Source organism: Electrona antarctica (genome assembly GCF_951216825.1).
Source record: "Electrona antarctica genome assembly, chromosome: 12".
NCBI lineage: Eukaryota > Metazoa > Chordata > Actinopteri > Myctophiformes > Myctophidae > Electrona > Electrona antarctica.
This window is the reverse complement of record NC_136793.1, coordinates 44,109,418-44,134,806: the sequence shown is the minus strand read 5'-3', so window position 1 is coordinate 44,134,806 and position 25,389 is coordinate 44,109,418. Positions and strand designations below refer to the sequence as shown.

Below are 25,389 nucleotides of genomic sequence, written 5' to 3'. Positions count from 1 at the left end.
ACTTTAGGGGTCAAATATTTAATTGAACATAAATTAATGGATATAAAATGTATCTAATCATGCCATTTACAATAAAAAAAACAAAAACAAATATGTGACTGACATGCTCTGATGAAGGCTGCATAGCCGAAACGCGTAAGCGTTCCTTTTTGGTATGTGCCAATAAAGAAATGGAAATGTGAGTACTTTGTCCGCCATTTGTTTAATTTTTGGATGTGCTACGTTTTTGGAATTGTTTTACTGTATCTTTGTTCCATAAATGAAAATGTTATTGACCGCTAGTTAAAGAAATTAATCATTCATTAATTTTATGTTCTAAATGAATTGGTTTTAGATTAACTGCACACTAAAATAAATATTCATTGACTATAACAATAACCTTAGTTGCAGGCATAAACTGCTTTAAATTGCTTTATGCCAAGCAGTATGGTGGTAACTACTTGTCAAGTTTAATGACCTGGGTGTCAAACTTACAGCTGTAAGATTGACAAACTATTATGCAGCAGTATTTCATGCCAATGTCGTTTCAAAATGGCTCAAGTAAAGTTCTCTGTTGTAAATCTTTTTACAACCAACTGGAGATCTAGAGATGCAAGGGAAGAGGGAAGGCAAGGAAAATAAGAATGGTGAAGAATAATGCAACTGGCACAACACACACACACACACACACACACGCACACACACACACACACACACACACGCACGCAGACACAGATGCTGTCTACCAAACCTCCTCACACCCATGTAGTGTTTACATTAATACTTCTGTTATTTTCAAGTGCAGCAAAGCAAGAAATAATCAATAGCCATATTGCCCATTTTACCGCATCCCAATCACCCAGTGTGCAGACAGGGGATTATCATTATTACTGAAACCAAAGCGATTAGCATTGTGATTAGCCTTCTGAGCACTCCCTATGATGGGCTTCCTGTCCCAGTGCAAAAAGGGGGCAAACAAAGGGCCCATCCCCAGAGACTAGTGTCTAGGACTGGGACTGTACCATCGGCCTGCTGCTCCTCATGCTGCTGCTGCCACTGTTGCCGCCGGAGTGTTTTACGTTTGGCGTAATCGTGGTCGACCGGTGTGGAGATGTAAGGAGGGGATGTCAGACCTGGTGCGGCGCTGTGCGGGAGGGAGGCACCCATGATGGCAGCCGTGCAAACGGACGAACCCAGGGAGTCTTCGTCCAACGCAGAAAGGGGCTTCTCCCTGGAATGAAAAGGTGGAGAGAGAAAGGGTCAGTATGGAGGCTTCAACAACAGTTAAGGAATCTCGTTTCTTCTTGGGCAGGGGGTTAAATGTTTTCACATCTCACTTTTCATGCGACCTGGGCATGCTTGGCATGCTCTTCTCCTCCCCTCTGGCAAACGGCCCACAGGCCGCCTCCACCAGCTGGGTGAAAAAGAGCTCATGGTCCAGGTCGGGTTCATTGGCTTCCAGGAGCTTCAGGATGGTGGCACTCATACGGAAATACAACTGGAGGGGAGGTGATGGAGACAAGGGTTAGTTAGAGGTTTATATTCCACTTAGTTTATTATACCTTCAGGGAATTTTTGCTGGTCAACTGCTGTGGAGGGGGAAAAACAGTATAAAGTAAGTATACTTACATGAGTTTTTAACATGCACCCACTCACACTGTTGAACCACAATATACATGGACGGTACAGTAGCTTACCTCTAAGGCCTCCATCGCCAAATCAGGAGGATTGTGGTAGTGGATTTTCCGTGGGTACCTGGCTGCCTCCTCATGCAAATAGTGTGCAGCCTGTACAGAGAGCAATATCTCATTACACCTTTCTCCGAAGGTCCCTCAGGGATCCACAAGATTAAACAAAGGACAAAAAGGTTTAAAGAGATAATCATGATTATTCTGCATTAAAATTGAGAACACCATTATCCTTTACACCTCATTAGTCTCACAGACTTGGGGAATAAATATACGCTAAACCATTTTCGCATTTTATATTACTAGGGTGAATATTTTCAACCACAGCAGGCAGGCATTCTAAATTAAATAAAACAATGATACTTGACTTGATTAGAAACGATAGAAGAATTGTGGTAAGCAATGCACACACACGATTACTTCAGACCAAAGGGGACTAGAGACAACCCATGGAAAAGAGATGAAATGGAGGGAATAAACACTGTAGCAGAGCTTCATGAGCTGACATGGTGAGTTCACAGTGTTCCCAATGGCCCCCCTCCTCCTCATTTCCACCTCCTCCACTTTGCCGACCTCCACAAACCCTTCTTGTTCCTGTGAGCTCACTGCCCTCCACTGATCAACTCTGAACAGACCTATCTCTCCATACATTGTTCTATGGTAGAAAACATCACGCAGGCTAGGGATGAGGGGGTAGGTGGGTTATGTAACCACTCATGGGGGATTTTCAAAGATCGCCCGCAATCAACTCCACATTAACAAGGTTGCTTATTTTATCTATTTATAAATCCTTTATCTAGGAAGACGCCACGTCTTCCTCGGCACTCGCATTGATTATATCTTATGCCAATCAGTTCTTATGACAGGTGGTTATCTTAACTAGAGTTCTCATTTTCTGCCCGAACCCGGCCCGGCCCGACATTTTCGGGCCGGGCCGGGCCCAAAACATTATGCTAATTAGTCGGGCCGGGCCGAGCCTCGGGCTCTGTGATTTTCCGTGATTTTTTCTTTTTTCTTTCTCCTTTTTTCAAGAATGTTATTATAATAAAAATAGCAATTCTGTTATTTGTGTAATGTGTAGGCTATACTGCCTACAAGTATGTATTTATTATAAAGAGGGCTTCACTTAATTGTGACAGGAGGAAGACGGAGGAGTGGAGGCAGGGGGCTTGGATTACTGACTGTGCACAGTGCGCAGGCATGAGCAGAGAGAAGTGAACGGTGGGGTGGTTGTTTATACCGCTGGCTGGCCTCTGGTTTGCGGCGCACCAAATGAGCTTCAGTTCATATACTAAATGTTTTATAAATCAATCGGATTATCACACGATATCTGATTCAGCTATCGTGTGACTGCAACATGACGAAAACAGTTGCACAGTTGCACTGAGCCATCTCGTTAAACCCAGCTGGCTGCGATGAAATGAATAACCTAATCATTAGGCCAGCTAATCAACGTCATATAGTCACCAACCGTTCCATATAATTCTGTAGTGTATGATGACCACGCAATGTTACAGTCCACTGCAGGCTACAGGCTATTTGATTTACAAAATGATTAGTATTATAACCGCCGTCCCTCAGTGCGGCGGCGCTCCTCGTTATATGTGCCCGATTTAAAATAACAGATCTCTAAGCTGTCGAGACACGCCATGAGCGGGTGCGTGGATGGTTTGTAAACTTTGTAGGCTATGTTTGTTCTTTTGGACACCGAACGCAACGGGGACGATACTTGGGGTCTTGGACATAGCTGCTTCACTTCAGAGGAAACTAAGGGGAGCTACTCACCACCACTGGAAATGGAATCCATTAGAATGATATGGAAATGGTACATTAACAGTCTAACGTGAGCTACATAAATCCTTTATTTCGGCGATAAGTCCATTGAACTCCTTTCTCACTCACACACACACTGAACCACTGACGGCGCACGCCGCTGCGCTGGCCATGCATTAAAGTGGCGTTCTTTTTTTTCTTTTTTTTTTGGGCTTCATCGGGCTTCGGGCCTAACATTATGGAAATCTTTAGGGTCGGGCCGAGCTTCGGGCTGAACCAGTTAGGGCCGGGCCGTGCCGGGCTTCAAATTTCGGGCCCGATGAGAACTCTAATCTTAACCCATTTAGACCTGAGGACGCATCTGTGTCATATTATAGCTTTTAAGAGCAAGGTCTGTAGAGTTCCCTGCTGAGTACCTTCTTGTAGAGTTCTAGGTATTCCCGTGGAGGCTGCTTGCGTTTCTCTGCTATCTTTCCCAAGCATTATGTTATACTTTAGCTATTGAAAAATAGCTGATCTACAAGCTCATAGCGCGCCACTGGTCTGCTATTTTTGAAAAATCGTAAAAATGCGGCACAAATCTTTGAATATATATTCTTTCAGAGCGAACGTTTTTTTTTATTTCGACGTCAGGCCTGAATGGGTTAAGAGCAAGGTCTGTAGAGTTCCCTGCCGAGTACCTTCTTGTAGAGTTCTAGGTATTCCCGTGGAGGCTGCTTGTACCTTTTTGTAGAGTTCTAGGTATTCCCGTGGAGGCTGCTTGCGTTTCTCTGCTATCTTTCCCAGCATGTAGTTGATCAGCCACTCTTCTTCATCGTTGTCACCCTCACAACGAGAAGCCCCCTGGAAACACTGCGAGGCGGTCTCCAGCATGGAGTCTCTCCTTTCCTCCATCTGGAACAGCACACGGACCGACGTACCGTAGTTTAGGCGCAGGCATATGCAGATACCCACAACACACAATTTGGGGAAATGCTCATCGTTTCATTTATTTCTTTGCACATATTTATGTATACAGATTTATTGGAAGTTTGTATTGTAATATTTGGCGATTGACTGAAGTAGGGCTTTCGATTTGACGAGCCATCACCCAGGATTAGCCTGCCGGGTGAACATATTCATTGGGAGTCACTATCAGCCGCTAAAAGCTCAAACAGAGGAAGAGGGACTATCAAGACTGATGTACCTCAAGGGAACAGATATACATTAACTCAACAGTGAATTCTCATGTGGCATGACCACAAGTGATAATACATGGCATTTAGCACACCAGGGAGGGAAACGTGCCCACTGGGCCCGACAGTGGACAGTGCAAAACTGCACCCTGGCATGAAGTGCACGTCGTCAGGTTACCTGTTTAACCACGTCATGGGGAAGCTCGCTCCGCCACTGCTTGAGCTGCCGCGAGGCGAAGGAGTGCAGGGCATAGCACATGGTGCCATATTCGATCCACAGAGACAGGTTGGAGCTGTCTATCTCCAGGGCCCTTTTGAAGCAGATGAGCACTGCTTGGGAGTGCTTCCAGATGGGCCCGTCGCTCTTCAGCTCGTTGGAGTTCAGCTTCTCCTGGATGCGACTGGCCCTGGCCAGTGCCATGCCAGCCCAGGAGTCAAACCTGAACGAATACACATACATGACATACGATCGTGCATCGTATCGTATGTCAGTGGACAAAAATAGTATGTTCTGTGGATGCCGTGCACATAATATGCACATTCAAACAGAGTTGGTAGTATACTAGGGACGGGAATCATCAGGGCTCTCCCGATACGATCAGTTCCAACACACTGATTCGATACTGTGATTGTAAATGTAAATATTCAGATTGAAAATAAATAATGTAGCTTTTTAAATACTATGAATGACTATGAAAAACAGTCCGTTGGAACTTTCAATGATAGTTTTTAGCATACGTAAATGTTTAATAAAGTGCACAAACTGAACTTTGTATCATCCAATTATGCTTACGTTGCTTTCTTGCTCCCATTTTTACTCGCACCTACAGTATCACCAGAGAGTAATACGCAGACTAAAAATCAATTTGGAATAATTATAGCGATATAAAACAAAAGGGTGGTTCTAAAGCTACTTGTTTGTGTGCCGTTTGTTTTTATGTAAAGCACCTTTGAGTTCAGAATCAGTCTGAAGGACGCCATACACATAAAACTTAATGTGCCACCAAGACAAATTCTGAAGCACGCAGAATTGTAAAACACCAGAAAATAGGCAGATACTGTTTGTTTTTTTGCTCATAAGTCTAACATTTTGAACTGGTATAGAGACCATCACTGATGATGCCAACCTGTTGGGACACACGCATATATCGTGCATGTAGAACTTGATGGCTTTGGACTGCTCCTTGTTCTTGAAGTGGTAGTCGGCCAGGAGGTAGTAGATCTCATTAATGATTGGAGGAGCTGTGGCACCACCCTCAGGAAGACATGGAGTCTTAAAGAGAATACAACAGAAATTGGATTGACCACTTAAATTACACATGGGCATTGACATATGCCAATGACGGATTGGCAAGTGCCAGATTTGTAACTTTTCCCAAATTGTATCATCTTTGTCATTGTCTATGGGATTTGGAAGTCCCAAGACTGCCCATCCCCAGGCATGGACTAGTGATATATTATTTCACTGAGTAAATATTGAAATCACCCAGTGCAGATTCTCTGATTGTCCTTGCCTTTTAAATACTCACAGAATATTTATGTCCTCTATGATCAATCCCCTGATCATTGATAATTACATGGTTACATTTGCTGGGAATTCTAAAAAATAAAATCCAATAATGGCGTACCAAAAAGAGGAACGATACAGGAGCGCAGCTAAACGAGCTGTTTTTAGCGATCACGTGATTTCCTGATTCGTGGTCCATCACGTGGTGAAAATAGCCAAATTACAAGCTGATAACACAGCAATGTGAGTGTTGTGAGGGAAACGTATAAAGACCTGCCTCAAGATAGGGATAACATGCATTGCTGACCTTTGCCGTCATGCCCTCGATGTACGCTGCCACTTCGTCCATAGAGAGAGTAGGGGTGTCGCTGGGGGGCGCCATGCCAGAGAACCTCCTCAGAAGGTTGGCCAGGTCAGCAGACACCGTACTGGTCTTGTAACTGTCAAACTCGGCCAACGTCTTCGGCTTAAAATACTGCAGCATGTTGAAAGCATTGCTCCACAGGAGCTCCACCTGCAGTTCAGACATGAGTTAATACTAAATACTACGGGCTGTAATGTTTAAGTCACATGGCAGTAATGTGCTGCTGCGGTGATTAATGTGAGAGTGCTAATGTGCACTATGAGTGCAGTGCCAAACGATAGCATCATGTATGCTACTTAAAGAATTATAAGCTCTAATTGATATTCATTGGTTAAATAAAACGTATTGTTACCAGTAAGACGCCTTAAGGCTGTACCGGAATAATGTCACTTCATTATGTCAGCACTGTCATAGAAGTTTCATTTTAAATTGTCTCATATAAGTAGGGGTGCACATTAATATTTAATATTTGTGTGTGTGTGGCGTGGCGCAATAATAGGCCAATGTGAAAAGGGTTTCTTCTTACGCCTTGGATGGCAATTGGATGATTTGAGGCATTTTGTTCCAAAAATGTGTTTTGCGAAAATCCACCTGTTGTTGGCGCTATAACAGGCCAATGTGAAAAGGGTGGGATATATTCCTCAGCCTAGTAGGAAAGTCTGTGAAGGATGTAACGTAAATTGCACAGTGTTCATGATTTGAGGCTTTATGTGCAAACTTTGCAAGCCAATATTAGCCAATTAGGATGGAATATGAAATATCGGACAGATCCGTCTTGAACACATGACTATAGAGATACTGTGTAACGATTTGCGGGATTTTTGGACAAAATCTGGAGGAGTAATATCCAAAAATGTGTTTTACAAAAGTCGGCCTCCTGGTGGCGCTATAACAGGACGTTCTGGAAGGTTTGGGGCAGAGGTTCATCGTTGGCATCCAGGGATTGTGTGTACAAATTTTGGAATCGACCGGGTTAACGGTGCCAACGAGACGCGTCGCGCTTTCACTGCACGTTTGGGCCTCAATTTATTGTTATAAAGTTAAAGCTCTGTTTCTGATAGCGTTTGTTCAGCAACGGTAATCTCCAGCACTTGAATAAACAGAAAATACGTTTTCAGGTGGGTCAGGAGAAAGAATCCATTTATTAGCTTCAGTTTTATAGTCTTCCAATTCTGTCTGCTCTTTTTCTTCTCCCTCGTTTCATCACTTCCGATTTCAAATGTTTATCCAGTTTATGCTGAATGATATCTCTCTCCTTAGTCCTGATTAGATGAAATTGTTATCCCAACCTGAAAATTGATTTTCTGAACGTCGCAGTGTGCAAAACCGGTGTCAATTCATGTCTGATGCATTGTAATTTCAAGCCCCCTGGAAGTAAAGCCATTTGCTTATCAGTGTACTGACTTGTTGTGAGACATTCTCAAACTCGTATGGCACAGATGACCAACCAGTTCATTAAATTTGGCTAATTAAGTCAGCTAACATAATCTGTTCATCATGCATCTACTGTGACTTACAACGCCAGTCATCAAGGTTTATCTACATTAAAATGTGGGGTTGATACCCACCTAGTGTCCAGATATGTGTACTACAGGTCATAGTGACTTCATATAACATATAACACACACTGTAACTCACGTCACACAAGCAGCATGACTAGGATGACGCGCGTGTGTGTGTGTGTGTGTGTGTGTGTGTGTGTGTGTGTGTGTGTGTGTGTGTGTGTGTGTGTGTGTGTGTGACCTGTGGCGCAGCGTGGTCCTCGAGGTAACGAGGCTTGCTCTTCTTACTGGGGTAGCCATACAGGCAGTAGAAGCATTGCTCCAAGGCCATCTCTAGCTCCTCTTTAAACGGATGGGAGTCTTTGTTGCTGGCGGCGGCTGCGGCTGCAAACTCTTTTTCCAGAACACCGATCTGCATCAAACATATTTCATGTAGTCGTGTGAAACAAGTTTAGATGCTGAGCCCAAAGGATTTAAACAAAGGCATAATGGTTGAAGGATTTTCAAATGCTGTAGTGTCATATAATTAATTATCAACTATTTTCATGTACTGTTTGTGAGCAACGTTCTATTCTATCGTCTCTACTGGCTTAATAATGTTATTTGCCGTATAAAGTAAGAGATAGTCAAAAGGTTGGAAGTCATAGCATGATGTTGAAGAGTTAGCCTAATGTTTGACCTGAAACGTAATATTCCAGGATCACTTTAAATACATTCTCAAGGTTTGGTACTTTAAACAATAATGTTGTTTTGAGAATATTGTAATTTTAAAGCACAATTTACTTGCAGTACATCCACAAATGTGACAATAGAAATACAAACTGCTCCGGGCTGTTCGATGTGGAACTTATGACGCCTTTTGTGTATAACGCAACAATGGCTCAAATAAAAACGACTGACTGAGGTGACGCGTTACGATAACACTCACATAGAACTTGAGGAGCGTGCCATCCGAGTTGCAGCACCAGGAGCGCCGGCCCAGGTACTCATGGGCTGTATTCAGCAACATCAGAGAGGAAGGCAGCATGGGAGTGTCAGTGCCATCTGAGGAGAAAAGGTCACAACAATGCACAGTTCCTTTAATATCCCAAAGAGTTAGGTGTATTAAAAAATAAAATATGTGGAAATGGCTGTAGATCAGATAATATAAAATGCAAGAGATGCATGTAAACAGACAAATTACATAATAGGCAAGACAAGCACAGGAGTCTCCTAACCAAAGGGCAGTGCGGTGGCCATTTGTATGTGTACCACTGGGTATGAATTAATCAGTCAATGTCAAGTCAAGTTCGTCAAATGCAGGCTTTGCAACACCAATATTTCAAGAATTGCAATGAGCTATTGCTATTAAATAATGACATATAAACTTATGTCACCACTAGATGGTAGTCTTTAGCAGTAAACAAACAGTGGGTCATTCCTTCTATACAAATTCCAGTTTGTGTGACCAACCAACCACCATACCTTCTTCATCCCCTACAGATATGTGCTGTCGAAGCATGCAGTCAAAAGCAGCCTCCTCGTGTTTGATGACACGATGCAGGATGATCCATGGCAGAACAGAGGAGAAACAAGGCTCCTTAGGATCGTCAGGTATCGTCATGCTGAGGTCAATCAGCTGGAGACAACACATCACGTTTAGAGAACACGTGTAGCAATCACACAATGCTCCAGTCACTCCCTGAGCCGCTACCTTCATTTCACAGTTTTATGTAAGCAGTGAGGGTAGTATGGTGGTGATGATAATGGTATTAATTCTAACAATAAGTATTATAATAATGATATAATAATAATATTAAAAAATGGTTAAGTAGTAGTGTATAGCTTGTATGGATCCAGGTGGATCTATAATGACACAGGTATTGAAAGATAGGTGTGGGCTTGTTTTTGTCTTTGGTTTATGTATTTCAATCTGGAAATTATTTTGTTTAGATTGATTACTCATTGTAACTAAAATAGTTTTTTGTATGCAAGTTAGGCACTTTCTTAGCTTTCTTTTTTAGCTTTTAGCTTCAGCCTATTCCTTTTCATCACCTTTAACTATGTAAGAGTTTGCTTATGTTGATGTAGGATTGTATTGATACTGGTGAAGATGATAAAATAAACTAACTAACTAAACAGGCTAAATCACACAGTCTTAAAATAACATTGCTCGCACATACCTTAACTCTGACCCAGGTGTGGCATCCATGGGCTACATGGAACCTGCACTTAGGTCATTTTCTATACTTTGTTCGCTGATTGATGTTATTGTATATTGTTTAGTTTTTTCGTAATCTTTTTCGTAATCTTTCGTAATATTTGAGTCCTGGCTGTGATTTGGGATACTCATGTATTCTACAACATGAACATACAGTTTATTAACTAAAGATAAATAAAGAACAGCCCCCGAGTTTAACACTTCTCACCTGGATGAGGTTGTTGGCCAGACGGGCCAAGCTGGAGGAGCGAGGAACGTTGGCAAGAAGCTGTGGGTCCTCGGCGAAGCAGACCTCAATGCCAGTCAGTAGCTGTGTGACGGTGCTGACCCACTCCTCTTTGGCACACGGGGAGCTGGTCGGAGCGGAGTTGAGCTGCTGCATGGTTTCGTTCAGGGCCACCTCGGTGCACTCCATACACTGCTGATAATCCTTCTGCTTCAACAGGGAGTTCTAAGGCCACACACAGATGTGAATGGAGGACAACAAACTGTGTCTGTCAACTGAGCGGGCAGTTTCATTTCAAACTAGAAAAGGTGCCCCTCGGGGCACAGGTCTCCACCAGGGCAGGTCAGGTTGTGGCCTCCTGGTGGCGCTATAATAGGCCAATGTGAAAAGGGTGCCATTTCTTCATATGCCTTTGATGGCAATTGGATGATTTGAGGCATTTTGTTCCAAAAATGTGTTTTGCAAAAATCAACCTATAACAGGCCAATGTGAAAAGGGTGGGATATATTCCTCAGCCTAGTAAGAAAATGTGTGAAAGATTTCACGTAAATTGCATGCTGCGTTCATGATTTGAGGCTTTTGTTCAAAACGGGGCAATCTTGCAAACTGTGAAAGCTAATTATAGCCAATTAGGATGGAATATGAAATATCGGACAGATCCGACTTGAGCACATGACCATAGAGATACTGTGTAACGATTTGTGAGATTTTTGGACAGAATCTGGAGGAGTAATATCAAAAAAATTGTTTTACAAAAGTCGGCCTCCTGGTGGCGCTATAAATGGCAGATGCGGAAAATGCAGGTCAAAGGTTTATCCTTGGCCTCTAGGGAGTGTGCATGGAACGTTTATCGGTGCAGTTTTAGGTAAAAAATGTCAAAAGCTGCCTCATGGTGGCGCTATAACAGGCCGTTCTGGAAAATGTGGGGCAGAGGTTCATCGTTGGCATCCAGGGAGTGTGTGTGCAAAGTTTGGCATCGACCAGGTTAACGGTGCCGGAGATTAGCTGTTCACAGACGGACGGAAGGACGGACACACACACACACACACGGACGGAGTGCAAAACATACTCTCTCCCCATGCCTTCGGCCTGGTGGAGACAATTATGGACAACTGAATGATACTAGTTACAGATCGTGCATTAATTTGGAGATTCCAAAATAGCAGTGCTGTCATACATATATCAGTATATGTATGTATGACAACATGCCAATATCTTATGCTTATTAAAAGGTGGTATGGTGTGTAGACTATTCAGTACATGATTCATTATGCAGACTTATTAAAATGTGTTGCCAAAGCTACATGTATGTCACTGTGTCAAACTTGTAGAATATCTTACCTGCAACAGCATTAACTGAGCAGGCCTTTCAGGTGCTGCGCTGACAAATTCAAGAGGTTTGCTTCTGCCGCCATAATTGAGGGTGGGCTGTAGCAGACGCACAACAGATTCAAAATCCCCAGACTCAAAGAGGCGCTGTATTTCCTCCAGAGACTGACAACGCTCAAGGGACTTAAGTCTCTTATCAATCTGTCAATGGGAGAGAATAGATTTTCACTGAACCAGCAACAAAACAGAAGGGTTGCCATGGCTTCACTTGTGCATTTGGTTTGCCGCAAGTACACTCGACAATATCTCAAATTCACATTGAAATCAAACGGCACCAACCTCCTCCACTGAAATTGCTGCATCTACTCGTAGATTGGGCAGGTTGATGGTGTAATATTTCTCATCAGAGGTCTTTGGTTTGCTCTGCAGCAGGCCTATGCACACGTCATAGCTCTCTAGGGCCAGCTCCATATCCCCCTGAGAAAGATATGGATGCACCCAGAAAGAAGACTTGAGTTACTGGTTTATGTCAAGCATAGAGAATCCCACATACAGTAATGACAATTGAGGCAAAGGCAGCATAAAGGTCTTACCTGAAGAGCTAAGAACCTTGCCTTGAGCCAGTAGACACGCACCATAACGTCTAGCCAGCCATCATCAAAGATGTCCCTCTGGGTAGAACCTAAGGCCAGCAGCAGCAGATCACCCTCAAAGTGCTGTCCGGGGAACTCTGTGTCAGCTGCATCGCTGCCCTGACCGTTCATTCTTGGAGACACTATGAACGTAGAATATAAAAAGAAAATTACGTTTCATACCATTATTGAGGAATAGACAATGACAATAATCAGTTTGTCAATTATTGGTACATACCCGTCTTCCCCTTGCTATGCGACCATTGCTCCAATTGTAGCTCCATGCATGCTAAGCTCATCTCCAACATTTCCTGCACAAGAAATATCTAGTTATTGTATTGTGCAAGTACAACCGTTTGTGTGACAAATATATCTTTGAAGTTGAACTTTAACATTAACAGATTTCATTTACCCCTATGTGTTGGTTGCTGCAGTCTCTGAGCAGAGGATTGGGAAGTCCACCACTGTGCTTCCTCCATGTCTGATAGACATCCAGTACCACAGCGGCGAGCCCCCGGGACCACTCCTCCATAAACTTCTGACCAACCGCCTTCAGGTAGCGCATCATGAGCTCCAGGATGCCACCATTAGTCATGTTATTCAGCAGGAAGTTGTGGACATCCAGTTTTTCTACAGATAGGTGGATGGCATAGTTTGTTAACCTGATAAATAGGCGACATGTGAGAAGAATGTTGTCCCTGTAAGGGCAGAAACCTTGCATTTCTATATTTCAACAGTTTCCCAATTAATGCCTTGTCTCTGTCGAGTGAGTCATGCAAAAGTAGCTAAAATTGCTGATCTACAAGCTCACAACATGCAAAAGTAGCTAAAGGTTTGCTGATCTGCCATTTTATCTATTTTAGAAGAATTCTGGAAAGGTTTGCCCACAACAGGACCATGGCACAGTTACTGTTTTGGGGATGTTTATCAGAGACAACAAACACTAGTGGACCATTGTTAATACAGCATCAGGAGGATTTACATGCCATATTTAACCACTTAAACTTACTCAGCTTACTTGTGAATACAAAAAAATAACTACTACATTAAATCCACTGGAACACGGGTTCTTTATTCCATTTTCTGAAGAGTAATGGTTTTGGTTATGGGTCAGACCAGGCACATTATTATACGTTATTATTGAGCCTTCAACTCACTCCAGTCTGTTCAGGTTTTAATATCAGGCCCATTGAGAACCCTGTACCACATACCAGTTTCCATGTATTGAACTGAGTCCATGGGCAAACAACTTCCATGGAGATGCTGCGCGTCATCCTTGACATCACACTGGGCCTCCAGATTACTGAGGCTCTCGTCATCGTCTTCAGGATCAAACTTCCGTAGCCTAAAAAAAAAAGAAGAAAACAACTGTGGTTGTTAGAATTACATCAGTGTCTGCATGCATGCTAGGTGCGTTTGTTAGGTTTGTCGAGATTTACCTGGAAGGCAGATATTTGAAAAGCAGCTCTTGAAAATCAATCTTCTCTTCCTTCTTGCACTTTGTATTTCGGACACGGGCCGACCGCCGTTTGGCCGTCTCCCCGCTGTCTTCCACCACGCGTTTCCTCTTGGGGGCTTTCTTTCCCTTGTCAGTCAGGGAGGTATCCATAGCTGCAAAGGTGCCATAAGCATTTGAAATCTAATCATCAATAACTCATACTGCATAATAATTACATAAAATCAATAGCAATGTATTTGCACTGACCAACAAGAGGTGGCTCTGTGGTGACCTCCACAGTGGTCTGACTGGGGATGGCCTGAGCCAGCGTGGTGGGTTGTGGCAAGGCAGGGGCTTCAGGTATGGCTATTGGGGGCAGGGACGAGCTGGGGCTGCTGCTAGGCACAGTGGTCTGGACTGTGCTGGCCGGGCTACTGGGCTGGGGCAGGTTCTGGAGGCAGTTTGACTCGCGATATTCCGACAGGTCAATCCTGCGACCCAGACTTGGGTGTGGAGGCTCACATGTAGTCTGATGTCTGTACATTGCAAGAAAGCACTCTCCCACATGTTTCCACCTGGAGATCAACAAATGCAACCAAAGAATTGTTATTAAAGGGCAACTTCAAACGTAAAACATGCTGTGACGGGGCAAAGAGAGAACACACATCCTCCTCACAATAGAATGATACGATTCATACATATCACATTTTTGTGAAGTTGATACAATAGAATTTTAACATTGCCCTATATTATGCATATTCTGTTTATACCTACGTATATCTATTGTCAGTGGAAGTATAATCTGTAATATTATACAGATATCTAAAAATGTCAGTCATTCTTCGATTTTTAAAAAATAGCAGACCTACAAGCTCGTAGCGTGCCACTCGGTGGCGCGCTATGAGCTCGTAGCGTGCCACTCGGTGGCGTGCTATGAGCTTGTAGATCTGCTATTTTTAAATAGCTAAAGCATAACATAATGCTAACACCAAAAGGGGTTCCCGCCCAAAATGGGTTAAATGCTTAAGTAAAAAGAGAAAAATCAGGCTATCACTCACGAGAAGCAGCGTATGGGCTGAACAAGGATCAGGTCAGGTTTAGGCTCACGGTTAGACAGAGCCTGTCTGCGCTTCCTTAAGTCTGATCCTTCCTGTACAATGGATTTGCTCACCTCTTCGTCCACATCCACATAGTGAATAGACATGTCACTGCAAACAAAACCACAGAGGCTCAAGACTACAGCAGCAGAGAGATTCAGATATGTTAATGTACACCACTAGAGCCACAATTCTAAAAGATGAATTACATACTCCAAAAGATGTAACTCCATTCTACAATCTATTAGCTACTTTAACTACAAGTAAGAAGATTGGGTTCAGCTTCCTATCACATACACATTAACCAGAGAACATAGCAGCTGCAGATAATGCCTTTTGAAGGGAACCCTGTAACATACAGTATAATTATGTCTATTAGGCACTATGCTAACCTGCCACTAGTTTAGGAACATGTGGGCCTCACCACTTCATGAACATGTGCATGGTGTCTCTCTTCAGACACGGCTGCTCGTCAAAGATTTTCTCCTTCAACACCAGGCCTTTAGTGTAACAGTGGTCTTTCTCCAAGGCTTTGGCGATGAAATACAAACAGCCTAGAAAGTAACAGAATACATAAATGATACATGCTTCTCTCCGTCTGAACTTTAAACAATATATAAATGTGAGTCACTTGTAATACACACACTTACAAAAGATCAAGTCTGTATGGAGAATTATTAACAACCAGGCTGTTAATAAAAAAAATCACACCCGTGTGAACTGAGTGGTGTAAGGTATTATATAGCCTGATCAGCTCTGATCTGACGTAATGTCTGACGTAATGAAATCACACCCGGGTGAACTGGGTGACCGTAGCAACCATGCTCATTTTTTGAGCACAGACAGACAGACAGACACGTAAACTAACAAAGTCGTAGGAGTGGTTTACACCACTCAAAAATGTTATAAATTGTGATTTGGCAATAAGATAATGCCAATATAAACCGTTATTCAAAGGGTTATCAACACAATGAGGGAGGTATATACTTACAGCTGTAGTCGCTAAGCGTGTACAGAATAGTAATGAGGTCATCCAGGCAGGGCCAGTGGTCTGGGTTACAGTGCAGACCCTCCTCAAAAGCATGTCGGGCCAGAGGGATACGCACCAATTTCACTGCCACCTGACCAATCTTATACCACATGTTCACATCAGTGGAATCCAGGATGACAGCCTGGAGAAAAAATAAAAAGGAAGGAGAAAAGAAAATGATGCAATGGACATTGCATTTCCAACTTACATCGTTCCTGACTTTGGGTTTGATTAATTTACCTCCAAGTAAAACTCCATAGCCGTCTCAAGGTCATCTCGCAACGCAGCCAAGCTAGCCAAGTTCTTGAAAGTTGAGTATTTCAACATCAGCCCGGGATGCTTGAGACCCACTCTCTGATCCTCTGAGGGCTTAGCCTAAAAATAAACATCAGGATAAGGATTTATCAAATGTGCAGTGATGTAAATAGGTTTTCAATGTAATGAGTCCCAGGACGCAGGGATGGTCTTTTAGATGAGTCCCAGGGACATTTCATGAGTCCCACTTCAACGACGTTAGGAGTCATATTTTGCCATTTACAAATTGCAGCATTTAACTCCCATTTCATTTTATATGGTTATAATGTGGTTATATTCATGTAGAAAACAGAAGAAGAAATTATTATTATAACTAAAGCTAGCAAAATAAACTAGAATAAAAAACAGTACAGTAGTACAGTAGTGCATCCCGTTGATGCAGATGTTGTTTTATAAACTGCGTTTTGGGATGCAAAATGCACCCTATTTTAATCTCTGAATGTTGTGACATAATACCTCTTTGAGCAGTGGGGTATTGAGTTGTGACATAATACCTCTTTGAGCAGTGGGGTATTGAGTAGTTCATGATATATGTAAATGTATATGTATATGTATATGTATATGTTGTGACATAATACCTCTTTGAGCAGTGGGGTATTGAGTAGTTCATGATATGCCTTGGCAGACTCCTCAAACTTGTCGTGTTTTTGCAGATCTAAAGCTTTGTGATACAGAGCAAAAGCCCCAGCTTCCTGTAGAAAACAAATGTGACAACATTATTTAAAAAAGATCCAGGGAAATGCATGTCTGCATGAAAACTAAGGAAAGACAAATATAACTTGATTCAACTGTATGGTTTGTAATTCTGGACCTGAGCTTCTTTTGTTTGACCCTTGCGACTTCTCAAGGGGTCTTGAGACTCATCTGCAGCTGCTGAGGCAGCATTCAATGCTGCTATCCGGATCTGGACAAGGGCAAAAAAAATATATATATATATATAAAATATAATATATATAAAATATATATATATATATATATATATATGTTAATATTAGTAAAATATTGTTACTCATTATCTCATTGACAATAACTAGTTCACACCGATAGCCATCACTATGCAGAATTGATGCAGTTGAGTTGATGCATAATTTCTGATGTTTGCCCATACCATTTTAGAATAGACAGTAGATCTCACTGCAGACGTAATTGCTTTTTACAGGACCTGCAAGTGTATCAAAAAAAGTAAACGTCACAGGCCCGTCAGAGCAGTAAGAAACAAGATACACATTCAGAATTTAAGTATAAAATACTAAAATGCAGAGAATGAATAGTGTGAATAATATGCATGCATATACACGGCATTTTGATTTTATGTAAAGCACTTTGGGTTTTGGCTGCATACATTTGTCATTAAAGGTGCTAAACAAATAAAGTGTATACGTATTATTATTATTGAAATCATCTCTGCTATTTATTTTCCCAAAGAGTGTATAGGCGACAACTCACTCACCATCCATTGTACATTGTCACAGACAGAGTTATATTAAGATGTTTACTGTGTATATTGTATAATCCATGATGACATCATGACAGTCACTTGAAGTGACTGTCATGATGTCATCACTTCAGTCACTTTAAGTGATGTCAACTCACTTGCTCCAAATACATACATACATACATACATACATACATACATACATACATACTACGGATTTACAACAAAATCGGAATGTTCATGCCCCATTGTCCACTTAGCGCTCATCCTGATTGAATAATAATGCATTTGTATGAGTTTATTGAGTCCATTAACTCTTGATGGGGATCCAAGGCGCAGGGTATACACTAGTACACAAAACTCGTACCTTTGCTTTGTCGCTTTTTCGCTAATGGAAGAGATACTATAACAAATGGACAAAACTAAAAGAACGTCTGAATATACATTAAAAAGCTTGAGTAGCTAGCAAGTGATCTCTGCTGAAAGCTAGCGTTAGCAATGTTGCTAAAATACCTGCAAAATGTGAAATGACTTACGCGGTTTGTTCCCCTTTTCAATGGCATGGTGAAAATGTTAGGATCATAAACATTGGAGATGCTGGTTATATAGATAGGATACGGGTTTACAAAGTCCATGCATAACTTTATAATAATACCCTCCTTTGTTGTTTTGTGCGCGTGTGTGTGTGTGTATCATCGGTAATTTTGATGTAACAGAGTCATCACCTTCGAGTAACGTCGTGACTCATTGGTCAATAACCACGACGTAAGCTGGGGGCGTATTCATATGGCCAATCATGAACTTTGATGTTCGGCGAACAGCTTTAACTGCATGTGTGCTGCAGAGACCGGCGGTTGGCACCATAGATATCTGGTTGGCACCACTTGGCATAATTTTACCGCCATGAGCGCCATCTATTGGAACTGGGTAGACAAGGGTGGTCCACTCACAGTTAACAGTCTTTGTATTGAGTTGTGCTTGAAATGTACTGTAATTCTGCAAACTGTTAATAAATATTTCAATCAATCAATCAAAACATCTGCTGCAGGGTAGTGTCCACACTGGTCCACACCAGGTCCACACTCTGCCTCCTCCCAGATCCCCTGCCTGGAGGCTGCTGCGGGTTATCCAATATCCATCCAGACCAGCAGCATGTTACAAAACACACAATCCTCCAAAAAGATGTCATAAATGTCAATGCTCGCTCTTCGTAGTGAGGATGGGATTCGTTAGGATGGCTTTCAGTAGTTGATTGAAATAAACTTTAAATGTTTTAACATTTTCACAAGATTTGAAAATAATCTTGACTTAACTAGTGTAACTGGGAACAGAAGAGAAGATGTATTCATTCCCCATTGTAAATATTGGTTGATGTTATAGCAGATATTACACACACTATAGATACCTAATTGAACCATTTCTTAATTCAAGTAATGTCAAACAATGAAAAATGAATCCAACTGTAAACCTGTCTGCATTGCTCTTCAGTATTTTTACGTGTGGAGGAGTACACATGCTGCTCTACATGTTCCACCATGTCTTCTGCTGGCCTTTGAAGCGGCATTCTGGGACTGCAGTAGAGTCTGGTAGAGCATACTCCAATACCAGGGATTTGAACTAGTCACTAGCCTGCTTCTCTTGCTAATGTGGCTTACGGGTTATACAGTAATAAAGCCCATCCACTTGTGTATAGCCTACTATAGTGTTGAATTAAAAGTGACACAAACCATTCAAGCTGCATGGCATTATGGCACTTGGTCAACTGTCAATCATCTGCTCCAACTGTATTCTGCTACCGATAATTTCTGTCATTGTCTTCCTCAGTTTGGTTGGACTCATGTGACTCTGCTCATTGTGGTGACCAATTGTCTCATCTTATCATCCACAAACTGTTTGAGGAAATTATCTGGTAAGAAATATGGCTCCCTATATGGCCCTATCCTCTCAACTATGGTTGCAACCCGGGCGATAGGACGAGAGAATGGGAGAAACTTGAGGAAATAATGTGGTGGTGGTTATGGTTAGAGTGTAAGATGGGAGACAATTCACTCAGGATGCTGAACGGGGCTCCGTACATTAACTGATGAAATTACATTTTCAGTTTGCCTCGTGTAGTATATTTGAGTACACCTTAAGAAAATTATGAGGTCGTCTCTTTTTGCTTCTGCTACAAGTGAGCCCTGGAATTTATATTGCTTGTCTTGCACAAAACAATATTGTGTCGAATATTAGTTTAGAGTTTAAATTATTGGCAAAGCCTGCCTAATTGAAGATTATTTAATTAATTTGTGAAAAATAGCTTGCCCCGGTGTTCACCAACATCTTCAATGCCTCGCTGGAGCAGTGTCACGTCCCAGCGTGCTTCAAGGTCTCGACCATCATCCCCGTCCCCAAGAAGACCAAGGTGTCGGGCCTTAATGACTACAGACCGTCGCCACCTCTGTGGTCATGAAGGTGACCGCCTTGTCCTGGCTCACCTGAAGAGCATCACAGATCCTGTACTGGACCCACTGCAGTTCGCGTACAGAGCCAACAGATCCACGGAGGATGCCGTGAACATGGCTCTGCATTACACCCTACAACATCTGGACACTGCAGGCGACTACGCCAGGATCCTGTTCGTGGACTTCAGCTCGGCCTTCAATACCATCCTGCCATCCATCCTGGAGCACCAGCTGTCCCTGCTGCAAGTGCCGGACTCCACTCGGAGGTGGATTACGAACTTCCTCACCAACAGGTCGCAGCGGGTGAAGCTGGGGAAGAGCATTTCCAGCTCTAGGTCCACCAACACCGGTTCCCTGCAGGGCTGTGTCCTGTCCCCACTCCTGTTCTCCCTGTACACCAACAGCTGTGTTTCCCTCCACCCATCCGTCAAGCTCCTGACGTTTGCGGATGACACCACCCTGGTGGGCCTCATCTCCAAAGGGGATGAGTCGGCCTACAGGAGGGAGATCGAGCGGCTGCGGAGTTGGTGCAGCAACAACAACTTTGACAGTGGAAATGGTGGTGGACTTCAGGAGGAACGCAGCCCCGCCCCCTCCCATCATGCTGGGAGGCACCCAGGTGACCCCAGTAGAGTCATGTCGGTTCCTAGGCATGATTTAGTCCATCCTCACACACTCCATCATCACCTGGTTCCCCACTGCAGCTGCAAAAGATCTCGCCAAGCTGCAACGGGTGATACGCTCTGCGGAGAGGGTGATTCAACCATAGAACAAGATTCCTTTACAGGATCTCCTCACTGGTCAACAAAAACACCTTGAAGACCTTAACAGGAGCCCTTGTACAGGGTTTCTTTGACTATGCATGCACCTCCTGGTACCACAGCACCTCAAAGGCCCTTAAAACCAGGCTCCAGACTTCCCAAAACAAACTGGTCAGGCTCGACAGGCTGGAATGGCTTAGGGTCGACGACAGAGTACAGCATCTTGCAATGGGTCTGGTCCACAAGATTCGATACACCACCAAGATACCCATGTACCTGTCTAGATACTTCCTTAATGTTAACGAAGTCCACACCCACAACACCAGAGGGAGTGCAACGAACCATGTACAACCCAGATTCGGCACAAACAAGGGACTAAATTCTTTTCGCTCCTATGCCACCAAAATGTGGAACGCCCTACCAACTGTCATTAAGACATGCGAATCCCTTGACTCCTTCAAAACCGCTCTCAAAGGGCACCTACGGACGGCTGCAATTCGAAACTGGCCCCTGTAAAATCGGAATCCCCCAAACACGAACGCAAGGACAACACAAGAGACGGTCGCGGCCACACAGCCAACTCAAGGTACGGCCACGGAGCCGACTTGGGGACCCAACACAAGGACAACACAAGAGACGGTCACGGCCACACAGCCAACTCAAGGTACGGCCACGGAGCCGACTTGGGGACCCAACGCAGCTCCTCCCAGGAAAACAAACAAATTAACGGAGCTGAACGTGAATCCCCTCCACCGCCCACCCCTTTTTTTCCCTCACTGTATATGTTTCTTTTCCCTTTTTACCTCCTTTATGATGAATTCCTGTTCTGTCTATAGAAGTGTCTATTTGTACGTCTCTAAATGTTTTGATTAATTGGTTAATAAATTCTTCAATCAATCAATCAATCAAAGTCAGTGCACCCAATTTATGTCATAGAAACAAGAATCACAGCCGTGTGAAGTGAGGGGCGCTCTCATCATCTTACATCATCATACATACTGTTGTGATTGGATTACGCTAGTATAGGTGATTTTGCCGTTCCCTTCGTCCATCTGTTTTACACTTTATGGTTTCAGAGCATGTATGCTTTGTTGATTTCAGCAACCATCTGATGGTGGCCTGAATTGTGGAGGTTAGGAAAACCCGGTGTGGCTTCAGAGCATCTAAGCTCATGTCACATTGTTTACACTACAAGGGTGTTTCTCCAGTGTGGACACTTTCTTCAGGGTACCTGAATGACTGAAATTCTTGCCACATTGTTTACAATGGAAAGGTTTTTCTCCCGTGTTGGTACGCTGGTAGCCTGGAACTCACCTATGCTTTTTATGGCATAGGCAGCTCCCGGCAGGATCCGCCGGGAGAAACTATGCGCAGCTGCGCGACATGAGACTAATTACTTAGAGTGACTGGCCAGGTGAACTAAATGATTGAAACTCTTCTTGCACTGTTTACAAATGTAAGGTTTTTCTCCGGTGTGGATATACAGGTGTCGCTTTAGATTACTTAACAAACTGAAACTCTTGCCACATTGTTTACAATGGTAGGGTCTTTCTCCAGTGTGGGTACGCTGGTCACTAGCCAGGTTAGCTAACTGACTGAAACTCTTGTCACATTGTTTACAATAGAAAGATTTCTCTCCAGTGTGGGTACGCTGGTGACTGGCCAGGTTAGCTAACTGACTGAAACTCTTGCTACATTGTTTACAGCGGAAAGGTTGTTCTCGTACGCTGGTGACTAGCCAGGTGAGCTAACTGACTGAAGCTCTTGCCGCACTGTTTACAAATGTAGGGTTTTTCTCCAGTGTGGAGAAGTTGTTTTTTCCTCAGACTATCTAAGCGACTGGAACTTTTGTCACACAGTTTACAGTGGAAAGGTTTTTCTCCAGTGTGAACACACTGGTGTGTCTTCAGGTCTCCTGTGTCCGTGAAGCTCTTGTCACATTGTTGACAGTGGAAAGGCTTTTCTCCGATGTGGAGAAGTTGGTGTCTCCTCAGATGATGTAAGTGACTGAAGGATTTGTCACATTGTTCACAGTGGAAAGGTTTTCTCCTTCAGTTTACTACCGGTAATCTGATTGAAACTCTTGTCACACTGTTTACACATGGTTCACGTGTAAGGCATCGGATGTGTCTTTACTTCTCCTGGCTGAAATGGAGTCCTGGTAAGATTTTGGTTGCAGTGTTTCCTTGTTCCTGGCCGGTTGGAGAGCTGATACCTTTCTGACAGGAAGGTACAGCTTTTTGTCCTTAACTCGTGTCACATTTGCCATTGTCAATGAAAGTAGAATTTATGTGTCTGAACAAATCAGCTTTTTGTGACAACACAAACATTAAATGCCATTGACAATGAATGGAGAATTTAAGTCAGGGGTGCCCACACATTTATGACGTGAGATCTACTTTCAAAATGACCAGCTCAACAAGATCTACCCACTGAAAATAGTTTAAATATATAATGTACCTGAGGGGGCTTTGGAATAGGGAGGGGGGAGAAATTATGACAGGCAGTTTCTGCTGTCAAAATGCCCCCGTATTTAACTTAAACGCCCAATGCATTCTCAATGGCAATAGCACAAACTTTGGCATGCTACTAGTCCTACATACTTACACCTAGAAACCCCATTCAAACCTATTTAGGTTCAATACGGTGGACATGTTTGCCTGAAAAATCTTTGAAATGTTTCATAGTTTTAGAAATATAGTGCTTTCAAATTTGAGAAATTCACAATGGGGCTCAATGGCAGATATTGGCACGTCAAAAAAGCACTTTCACCTAGAAACTCCATTCACACTTTTGAGTGGTGTAAACCACTCCTACAACTGGCTTTTGTGTGCAGAAAAAAATGAGCATGGTTGCTATGTTCAAAATAATTTCTGACGTAATTAAATCACACCCGGGTGAACTGGATGACCGTAGCAACCATGGTCATTTTCTCTGCACAGAAAAAGCCAGTTGTGAAATCACATCCGGGTGTGATTTCATTACGTCAGATCAGAGCTGATCAGGCTACATAATACCTTACCTTATTTCATTACGTCAGACATTACGTCAGACCACAGCTGATCATGCTATATAAAACCTTACACCACTCAGTTCACACGGGTGTGATTTTTATAATTCAGCTTACTGTGGAGACACATGCTGGAACTTTTTACTTTGAAATGATTTGTAGTTTCGGAGTTATTTAACTTAAACGCCCAATGCATTCTCAATGGCAATAGCACAAACTTTGGCATGCTACTATAGTCCTACATACTTACACTATAGAAACCCCATTCAAACCTATTTAGGTTCATCTTACGGTGGACATGTTTGCCTGAAAATAAATCTTTGAAATGTTTCATAGTTTTAGAAATATAGTGCTTTCAAATTTGAGAAATGTATAATGGGGCTCAATGGCAGCTCTATGGCACGTCAAAAAAATTACTTTCACCTAGAAACTCTATTCACACATTTTATAATTCAGCTTACTGTGGAGACACATGCTGGAACTCTTTACTTTGAAATTATTTGTAGTTTCTGAGTTATTTAACTTAAATGCCCAATGCATTCTCAATGGCAATAGCACAAACTGTGGCATGCTACTAGTCCTACATACTTACACCTATAGAAACCCCATTCAAACCTATTTAGGTTCATCTTACGGTGGACATGTTTGCCTGAAATGGAATCTTTGAAATGTTTCATAGTTTTAGAAATATATAGTGCTTTCAAATTTGAGAAATTTATAATGGGGCTCAATGGCAGCTCTATGGCACGTAAAAAAAAATGACTTTCACCTAGAAACTCCATTCACATATTTTATAATTCAGCTTACTGTGGAGACAAATGCTGTTACTTTTTACTTTGAAATGATTTGTAGTTTCTGAGTTATTTAACTTAAACGCCCAATGCATTCTCAATGGCAATAGCACAAACTTTGGCATGCTACTAGTCCTACATACTTACACCTAGAAACCCCATTCAAACCTATTTAGGTTCATCTTACGGTGGACATGTTTGCCTGAAAATAAATCTTTTAAATGTTTCATAGTTTTAGAAATATATAGTGCAAGGACACTTCGACACCAACTCTGGGGGAGCCCGGGTTCGAACTGGCAACCTTGCAGTTACCATCCATGCACACATTTTTTACGAATACAAAATCTGTTTTATTTATTTTATATACATTTTGTTTTGAATACAAAACAACTTTTTAAGAGTGCACACATTATTTTACAGGTGCTCACATATTTTTAGGAATAAAAAATAATATTGGCATCAATATGATCCCATACCCCTCCAACTGTATATATTTTCCCCATTTTCCCTGTTATGATATTTTGACACTTCATTGGCAATGTAAACGTATGTTTTCTCATGCCAATAAAGCTCAATTGAATTGAATTGAATTGAATTGAATTGAATTGAATTGAATTGAATTGAATTGAATTGAATTGAATTGAATTGAATTGATGTGCAGACTCACAATAATCTGCATCACTTCATATTTGA

General features: G+C 42.4%; 1 protein-coding gene across 1 annotated transcript in view; it reads right to left on the bottom strand.

Moving 5' to 3' along the window:
• The window catches only part of cabin1 (calcineurin binding protein 1), a 79,152-nt gene extending 60,790 nt beyond the window's left edge, over positions 1-18,362 (bottom strand). Inside the window, exons 1-27 of the mRNA XM_079515541.1 lie at positions 18,227-18,362; positions 17,364-17,417; positions 17,067-17,159; positions 16,834-16,947; positions 16,181-16,315; positions 15,902-16,082; positions 15,335-15,464; positions 14,872-15,021; positions 14,081-14,388; positions 13,815-13,986; positions 13,587-13,720; positions 12,788-13,005; positions 12,614-12,686; positions 12,337-12,518; positions 12,083-12,220; positions 11,756-11,944; positions 10,397-10,639; positions 9,453-9,606; positions 8,917-9,032; positions 8,230-8,400; positions 6,430-6,636; positions 5,743-5,888; positions 4,794-5,055; positions 4,164-4,334; positions 1,677-1,766; positions 1,317-1,477; positions 1,002-1,210 (exon numbers count right to left, since the gene is read on the bottom strand). Of these exons, the coding sequence (XP_079371667.1) occupies positions 1,002-1,210; positions 1,317-1,477; positions 1,677-1,766; positions 4,164-4,334; positions 4,794-5,055; positions 5,743-5,888; positions 6,430-6,636; positions 8,230-8,400; positions 8,917-9,032; positions 9,453-9,606; positions 10,397-10,639; positions 11,756-11,944; positions 12,083-12,220; positions 12,337-12,518; positions 12,614-12,686; positions 12,788-13,005; positions 13,587-13,720; positions 13,815-13,986; positions 14,081-14,388; positions 14,872-15,021; positions 15,335-15,464; positions 15,902-16,082; positions 16,181-16,315; positions 16,834-16,947; positions 17,067-17,159; positions 17,364-17,366 (4,150 nt within the window). The 5' untranslated portion in view covers positions 17,367-17,417; positions 18,227-18,362. The remainder of the gene's footprint in view (positions 1-1,001; positions 1,211-1,316; positions 1,478-1,676; positions 1,767-4,163; positions 4,335-4,793; positions 5,056-5,742; positions 5,889-6,429; positions 6,637-8,229; positions 8,401-8,916; positions 9,033-9,452; positions 9,607-10,396; positions 10,640-11,755; positions 11,945-12,082; positions 12,221-12,336; positions 12,519-12,613; positions 12,687-12,787; positions 13,006-13,586; positions 13,721-13,814; positions 13,987-14,080; positions 14,389-14,871; positions 15,022-15,334; positions 15,465-15,901; positions 16,083-16,180; positions 16,316-16,833; positions 16,948-17,066; positions 17,160-17,363; positions 17,418-18,226) is intronic.
• Between the last annotated feature and the right edge of the window lie 7,027 nt (positions 18,363-25,389).